The sequence below is a fragment of the Belonocnema kinseyi genome, chromosome 8 (assembly GCF_010883055.1).
Source record: "Belonocnema kinseyi isolate 2016_QV_RU_SX_M_011 chromosome 8, B_treatae_v1, whole genome shotgun sequence".
Taxonomy (NCBI): Eukaryota; Metazoa; Arthropoda; class Insecta; order Hymenoptera; family Cynipidae; genus Belonocnema; species Belonocnema kinseyi.
This window is the reverse complement of record NC_046664.1, coordinates 23273610-23282602: the sequence shown is the minus strand read 5'-3', so window position 1 is coordinate 23282602 and position 8993 is coordinate 23273610. Positions and strand designations below refer to the sequence as shown.

The 8993-nt window shown below is 22.6% G+C and overlaps 1 protein-coding gene across 1 annotated transcript in view; it reads left to right on the top strand.

Moving 5' to 3' along the window:
• LOC117178407 (NEDD8-activating enzyme E1 catalytic subunit) overlaps window positions 1-8993 on the top strand; it is a 23096-nt gene that overhangs the window by 7761 nt on the left and 6342 nt on the right. The window contains exons 2-3 of the mRNA XM_033369834.1: window positions 432-792; window positions 6477-6806. Coding sequence (XP_033225725.1) covers window positions 432-792; window positions 6477-6806 — 691 coding nt within the window. The remainder of the gene's footprint in view (window positions 1-431; window positions 793-6476; window positions 6807-8993) is intronic.

The window sequence follows — 8993 nt, the reverse complement described above, 5'->3', positions numbered from 1 at the left end:
AAATCGATCTTTGAACCATGGATTCTCAAAGTTTAGACATTTATTCCACCGGTTAGTGAGATTCCAGGTTAATTACAAACTCGAAAAGCTTTGGAAAATGGTTCACAAAAAAAAAAATAGGCACGAAAAATCACGTTTTTTTTTTTGTTTAAACTACATTTTGGGATAATAAATAAATTTTTTGAGGAATTTCATTGGCACCGTCGGAAAGAGGAGATCTTAAGCAATAAAAATATATGTGTCTCAATTTTTTCTAGTGTCGAATAGTCTTAGTTATTGGCCGTTGAAAAGCAGTGTACCGGTAGTGGCGTTTTGGCCGTTTAAGGGTTAAACTGCTTTGTTGCAAATATATAACCCCTAGGGGTTATATATAATGCCTATTTATATAACGTCGTGTGAAACTGAAAAATTGGACACTTTGTTAAAAACAGGCAATTTCTCTTTCGACACAAAGACATCGGGGCTTCGAAGGCGATCATTGCTGCCAAGTTTATAAACGAGAGGGTTTCAGGTTGCAATGTTGTTCCGCATTTTTGCAAAATCCAGGATAAAGATGAGTCCTTTTACCACCAATTTAACATTGTGGTTTGTGGGTTGGACTCGATCGTCGCCAGAAGATGGATCAATGGAATGTTGATCTCGCTCTTGGTTTACGAAGATGGAGAATTGGATCAGAGGAGTGTTATTCCGATGGTCGACGGAGGCACAGAAGGTTTCAAGGGAAACGCCAGAGTCATTTTGCCCGGAATGACTGCCTGCATCGAGTGTACTTTAGATCTTTATCCTCCGCAAGTAATTAACGTTTTAATTTTTGGGTTAAACTCACTTTACTATTAAAATTTTGTTTGGGCCATGACACTGTTGTGCCACTATTTCTTCATTCTTTTTTTTTTTCTTGAGAAATGTTTTTGAATTTCTTCGCTTTTTGGCTGAAATAATATGTCCGCCTTTTCAACGAATTACGTAGTTTTTTTCTCAAATTTTAAACGGTGTATGATTTTAATCAACGTAGTAGTTGGTATTTTTACACATAAAAAAAAAGAAATGTTATTTTTAAATTAATTTAATGTAAGGACGAATTCACAACAAAATAGGTAGCGTTTTAACCAAGAAGATTAATTTGTTACTAGAAAGAAACAATTTTTAAATAAATAGTTGAACTTTCTATAAGAAAAGACGACTTTTTAAGAAAATAGATACATTTTCAGTCAAATAGTTGTATTTTTAATGAAATAGTTCAATTTTATAGCCAAAAGATCAACTTTCAATCGAAAAGATTAATTTTCTGCCAAAAGTATGAATTTTCAAGCGAGAAAATTTGATTTCTACCGAAAGATGTGGCTTTTAAACAAAATACATTAATATTCAACTAAATAGTCGAATTTTCCACTCAAAAGAAACATTTTCAACTAAAAAAATTAATTTTTTACCAAAAAAGACAAACTTCCAACCAAAAGGATGAATTTTTAACCAAGAAGATTAATTTTCTACCAAAAAGAACGAATTTTCAAATAAATAGTTGAATTTTTTATCAAAAAAGACGAATTTTTAACAAAATATATTAATTTTCAATCAAAAAGAGGAACTTTTACTAAAATAGTTAAATTTTCAACAACAAAAAAATAATTTGTACAAAAGTAGTTAATCTTATAGCCAAGAAATTGAATTTTCTACTAAAAATATTAATTTTCTACGAAAAAGAACAATTTTTCAAATAAATAGTGGAATTTTCTACCAAAAAGGACAAATTTTCAATCAAATAGTTAAATTTTTCAGACAAAAGATTAATTTGTTATTAAAATAGAGAAACTTTGACTAAAATAGTTACATATAGTTTATCTTTTAGTCAAGACGCTGAATTTTCTACCAAAAATATTAATTTTCTACCAAAAAAGACAAATTTTCAACAACAAAAAAATAGATTAACTTTGAACTAAATAGTTACATTTTCCATCCAAAAAGATGAATTTTCAAGCAAGAAAATTAATTTTCTTTTTCGTAGTAAATTAATCTTTTGGTTTAAAAATTCATCTTTTTAATTGAAACTTCGACTTTTTCGTTCCGAATTTTTGAATTTTTTTACAAAATTCGTCTATTTTTGTTGAGAATTCTTGAATTTTGTTAAAAATTCTTTTTTTCCGATTAAAAATTAAACAACTAGGTTTTAAAGTTGAACTACTTTCTTAAAAACTGAAAAGAAATTTGTATCTCTTTCTTAAAAATTTAACTTTTCTGTTGAGAATTCTTGAGTTTTATTGCAAATTCGTCTTTTTCGTAGTTTTTTAACCAAATACATTGATATTTAATTAAATAGTTAAATTTCGCACTCAAAATATAAATTTACAATTAAAAAGAATACATTTTTACTAAAAAAGACGAATTCCTATCCAAAATGAGGAATTTTCAACCAAGAAAATTAATTTTCTACAAAAAGATATTATTTTCTTAACAAAATAAAGTAATATTTAACTCAGTAAATGAATTTACCACTGAAAAGATACATTTTCAACTAAAAAAATTCATTTTTTTACCAAAAAAGAAAAACTTTCTACCCAAAAAAAATGAATTTTTAATCAAGAAGATTAATTTTCTACTAAAAAGAACAAATTTTCAAATAATTAGTTGAATTTTCTTACAAAAAAGACGAATTTTTAACAAAATATATTAATTTTCAATCAAATAATGGTATTTTCAATCTAATAGTTAAATTTTACAGCCAAAAGATCAATGTTAAATCAAAAAGAGGAACTTTTACTAAAATAGTTCAATTTTCAACAACGAAAAATTAATTTTTACAAAAATAGTTAATCTTTCAGCCAAGAAATTGAATTTTCTACTAAAAATATTCATTTTCTACCAAAAAAAAAACAAACAAATTTTCAAAAAAATAGATTAACTTTGAACGAAATAGTTACATTTTCCATCCATAAAGATAAATTTTCAAGCAAGAAAATTAATTTTCTACCAAAAGATATGATTGTTTAACAAAATACATTGATATTTAATTAAATAGTTGAATTTTCCACTCAAAATATAAATTTACAATTAAAAAGAATACATTTTTACCAAAAAAGACGAATTCCTTTCCAAAATGAGGAATTTTCAACCAAGAAAATTAATTTTCTACAAAAAGATATGATTTTTTCACAAAATACATTAATATTTAACTAAATAGTTGAATTTTCTACTCAAAAGATACATTTTCAACTAAAAAAATTAATTTTTTACCAAAAAAGACAAACTTTCAACTTAAAAGATGAATTTTTAACCAAGAAGATTAATTTTCTACTAAAAAAAAACAATTTTTCAAATAAATAATTAAATTTTCTACGAAAAATGACAACTTTTCAATAAAATGGATTAATTTTTAAATAAATACTTAAATTTTCCACTCAAAAGATAAATTTTTCATTAAATAGAATCAATTTCTACCAAAAAAATGTGAATTTTCTATTCAAAAAGATGAATTTTTAACCTAGAAAACTATTTTCAACCAAAAGATAGAATTTTTTAACAAAATACATTAATACTTAAGTAAATAGTTGAATTTTCCACCCAAAGTATACATTTTCAACTAAAAAAAAAAAATAGATTTTCACCAAAAAAGACGAATTTCCATCAAAAAACAAGAATTTTTTACCAAGAAGATTAATTTTCTACGAAAAAGAACTAATTTTTCAAATAAATATTTGAATTTTTAATAACGTTGTTATATTTTTAACCAAAAAATTAATTTCTACTAAAATTGTTCACCTTTTAGTTAAAAAGTTGAATTTTTTTCCAAAAAGACGAATTTTCAATAAAATAGATGACGTTTTAACCAGATAGTTCAATTCCCATACAAAAAAGAATAATTTTGAACAAAGATCAATTTTCTAAAAAGAAAAGGAATTTTCAACAAAATAGATAAATTTTCAACCAAAAAGACTAATTTTTAACCCAACAATATGAACTTTTAACAAAAAATTTCATTTTTAACCAATCGTTTTTTTTTTCAAAATTCAACAAAATAGTTCAATTTTCAGTTAAAAATATTAATTTAAAATAAAATCCTCAGTTTTAATAAAAAAATTTAAATCTTTAACCTAAAAAGATGGAGTTTGAACTTAAAAATATGAACTTTCAATGAAAAAATTAGAAATTGATATTTCCACAAAAAAGTACTTTTTTAACAGTCGAATTTAACAATCAAAAACGAACTTTTGACCAAATATTTGAATCCTAAACAAAAATAAATTAATTTTCAACTAATTATTTGAATATTTATCCAAAAAGAAAAAAGATTTATCATAAAAGATTAAAGTAGTACGATTTTTAGGTTAAAATTTAATTTTTAACACACAAAAAAAAATTTGATTCAAAATTCATCTTTCTTGGTTGATAAATAAATTTTTTGTTAAAAATTACTCTTTTTAGGTTCAAACGTTAAATTTGTTGTAAAAATATTCTATTTTTTAGCTTGAAAACTAAACTCTTTTTTTATATTTTTTTTGTTGTTGAAAATTTATCTTTTTTGGCAGTAGATTCAACTATTTGGTTGAAAATGTTTTGTTTTTCAATTTTTCAATTTTTTATTCAAGAAAAAGAACAATTACTTAATATTTAGAAATATCTGAATGTTCATTTAAAATCATTAATAATAAATTAAATATTCAAAACTAAAAAACAATTAAATTTAAACGTTGCAATTTCATTGCTTTATTTAACAAAATTGAATTTGTATGTATAAATAATAATTGAACACCTATAATTCTAGGAAAAAATTCGAGTTTACTTGAAGAGATATTGAGAATTTTGAAAAATAATTTCTAGAGATTATTTAAAAAGATTTAGAAATATTTACAAATTTATCAAAAATAAATGTATCAGATTTTCAGAAAATATGTTTAATTTGACAGGATTTAAAAAAAAATTTGTATGAAAAAATTGAGAAAAAATTCGAATCATTCAAGCAGATGTTTAGAAGTTCTGAAAAAAATTAAATATTTTAAAGTTTGAAAAAGTGTGAAACAACATATAGATTTTTCAAGATTTTCAAATAACATTTTGAAGCAATTTAAAGATTTTTAAACTATTTAAAATGAAAATAAGTGAAGTTTTAATTTAAGATGTGTTTAAATTGTAAAAAAATGTATTCGCTTAAATTTTAATGTTTCTAGCTTAAAATTACTTTAAATTAAAAGTAAAATAATTATATATTTTTTAATTCATTGATTGATTCTTCAATTTAGTTTAGAAGTTTGAAAATGATAATGTGGATTTACGTTTTTGGAACTGAATCTGAAGCTTTAAACTTTCATTAAAAATTTGTTTCTTTTTTCGTTGAAATTACTTTCTTGAAAATTCGTTTTTGGTTGTTTAAAATTAATTTTTCAAACTAAAAGTTTAACTATTCCATTTTTTTATAAACTAATATTTTTAGTTGAAAATTTAAGTACTTGTTTTAAAATCAATTTATTTTATAATTTTTTTCTTTGTTATGTTAAAGAATGTTTAGAATTAAAATTATTTTTTAAATTAACTTATTGTTTACAATTGTTATTTTAGCGTTGGAAAATAAACTGATATGTACTTTGGATGAAAATTTAACTTTTTTTTAAGTTTTTTTTTTAATTTAACTGTTTAAGAAGAAAATACATCTTTATTGAATAAAAGTGCAACTGTTTATTTGAAAATTCTTCTATTTTGTTGAACATTTAACTATTTCATAGAAAATTTACTCTTTGTTTGAATTTCAACTAAAAAAAATAGATTTTCACCAAAAAAGACGAATTTCCATCAAAAAACAAGAATTTTTGACCAAGAAGATTAATTTTCTGCGAAAAGGAACTAATTTTTCAAATAAATATTTGAATTTTTAATAACCTTTCAACTATTATGTTAAAAATTTAATTATTTCGTTGAAAATTCAAGTGTTTTGTTAAAAAGCCACATTCTACAGTTTTAAATTTAGGTTTTAATTTTGCAATTTAAATTTCCCATTTAAAATTACTATTTATTTTTAACGTTTTTTAGAATAATCTAAATTTTTCATATCAGACACATTTCTCTAGTGAGTTTTAGTGTTAAGTTATAATAATTTAAATTCAAAAGTTTTCAATCTTTAATTATTTAATTTTGAACGATTTTAATGGTAAAGGATACTATTCCAATTCATCTGAATTTTAAATGATTCAATTTTCAATATTAAAATTCGCGATTCTCCAGTTCAAATTAAAATTGTTTAATTTCGAGCGCTTTTGCTCAAAAATTATATAATTTAACTCCTTCTTAATAATTAAATTATCCAAAATCGTTTGTTTATTTTAATTTTTCAGACACTTCCATTTTGAGATTAATAATTATTGTTTAAAAATATTTAAAAAATTGGTTTATTAATGGATTTGTAAACCGAGAGTCGAAAATTAAAAAAAAAATAGTTGTCACCCTGTAATGTCAGCTGTCAATAATATTTTTAAAAAAATGGTTTAATTCAGGTGACGTATCCCCTCTGCACCATAGCAAATACTCCCCGTTTGCCGGAACACTGCATTGAATATGTGAAAGTAGTTCAGTGGCCGAAGGAAAATCCCTTCGACTGCACGATCGACGGCGATGATCCGCAACACATCAACTGGATTTATGAAAAATCGGCGGAAAGAGCGACGCAATTTGGCATTCGAGAATTAACGTACAGACTCGTTCAAGGAGTTGTCAAAAACATCATACCCGCAGTCGCATCCACAAATGCCTCAATTGCGGCGACTTGCACGACCGAAGCTTTCAAACTCGCCACCAGCTGCAGTGCCTCCCTAAACAATTATATGGTAAGCTTTCGAATTGTTTATAACAAAAAAAAAAAAGATTATAAAATGTCCACAAAAATTCCAAACAAATTTGAAAGATTTTCAGACATTTTAAATCAAAATTTCATCTAAAAAAAGAGTCAATCTTCAAACAAATTTTTTGAATTTTCAATCGAAAAAAGATTATTTTGTCAACCAGTTATATTTCCAACAAAAAAATGATGCAATATATTTTTTTTTTAAAGACGAATTTTCTACAACGCAGTTTAGTTTTTTAACTAAGAAATATGAATTTTAGCAAAAAAAATGATGAATTCACAATGAAAAATGTAATAGTTGATATTAAAAGTAAAATGTATTTGAATTTTAGAGACAAAGAGATGAAATCATTCGAAAATACAAACTTTTAACAAATTAGTTTTATCCTTGATAAAAAAAAAACTGTATTGATGAACAAAAAAGATTAAATATTTTTCAAAAAAACGTTTTTTCTATAACAAAGTTAAATTGTTTAACAAAAATGTAATTATTTTTTATTAAAAAAAAGTTATTTTTTAAGCAAGAGTATTAATTTTCTACTAAAAGATATTATTTTTTTTAAACAAAATACGTTAATATTTAACTACATAGTTCAATTTTTCATTTGAAATATAAATTTCTAATTAAAAAGAGTAAATATGTATAAAAAAAGAAGAATTTCTATCCTAAAGCAATAATTTTTAACCGAAAAGATTAATTTTCTATTAAAAAGAACAAATTTTCAATTAAATAAATTTGCATTTCTTAACAAAAAAGAGGAATTTTTAACCAAATATATAAATTTTTAATGAAAAAGTTGAATCTTTAATCAAATAGTCAAATTTTCTACCAAAAATATTAATTTTCTACCAAAAAAGTTTATTTTCTACTCAAAAGATAAAATTACAATTAAAAAGAATACATTCTTACCGAAAAAGACGAATTTCTAACCAAAAAACAAGAATTTTTAACCAAAAAGATTGATTTTCTACTAAAAACATAAAAATTTTCAAATCAATAGTGAAATTTTCTAACTAAATATATTCATTTTCCACTCAAAAGATAAATTTCCAATTAAAAAGAATACATTTTTACCAAAAAAGACGAATTTATAATCCTAAAACAAGAATTTTTAATTTAAAAAGATTAATTTCCTATTAAAAAAATAAAAATGTTCAAATAAATAGTTGAATTTTCTAACTAAAATAACGAATTTTTAACCAAATATATCAATTTCCAATCAAATAGTTGAATCTTTAATCAAATAGTTAAATTTTCTACCAAAAAAAGTTAATTTTCTTCGAAAAAAGACAATTTTTCAACAAATAAAATAAATTTTCAACCAAATATATTAATTTTCTAATCAAAAGATAAATTTCTTAATAAAAAGAATACATTCTTACCAAAAAAGACGAATTTCTAACCAAAAACAAGAATTTTTAACGAAAAAGATTCATTTTCTACTAAAAAAATAAAAATTTTCAAATAAATAGTTGAAATTTCTTATAAAACTGCCAAATTTTTAACTAAATATATCAATTTTAAATGAAAAAGTTGAGTCTTTAATCAAATAATTAAATTTTCTACCAAAAAAGATCATTTTCTACCAAAAAATACAAATTTTAAACAAAATAGAATAATTTTTAACTAAATAGTTTAATTTTCCACTCAAGAAATAAATTTCCAATTAAAAGAATAGATGCTTATCAAAAAAAGATGAATTCCTAACCAAAAAAAAAGAATTTTTAACCAAAAATATTCATTTTCTACTAAAAAAAGAAATCAAATAAATAGTTGAATTTTGTAACTAAAAAGATGAAGTTTCTACCAAAAAAGACAAATTTCCAACAAAATAGATGAATTTTTAACTAAATAGTTGAATTTTCCACTCAAATGATAAATTTCCAATTGAAAAAAATACATTTTTACCAAAAAAGACGAATTTCTATCAAAAAACAAGAATTTTTAACCAAAAAGATTAATTTTCTACTAAAAGGAACAAATTTTCAAATAGTTGAATTTTCTAACAAAAATGACGAATTTTTAACCAAATATATCAATTTCCAAACAAATCGTTGAATCCTTACCCAAACAGTTAAATTTTCCACCCAAAAAGTTAATTTTCTTTTAAAAAAGACAAATTTTCAACAAAATAGATTAATTTTTAACTAAATACTTGAATTTTACACT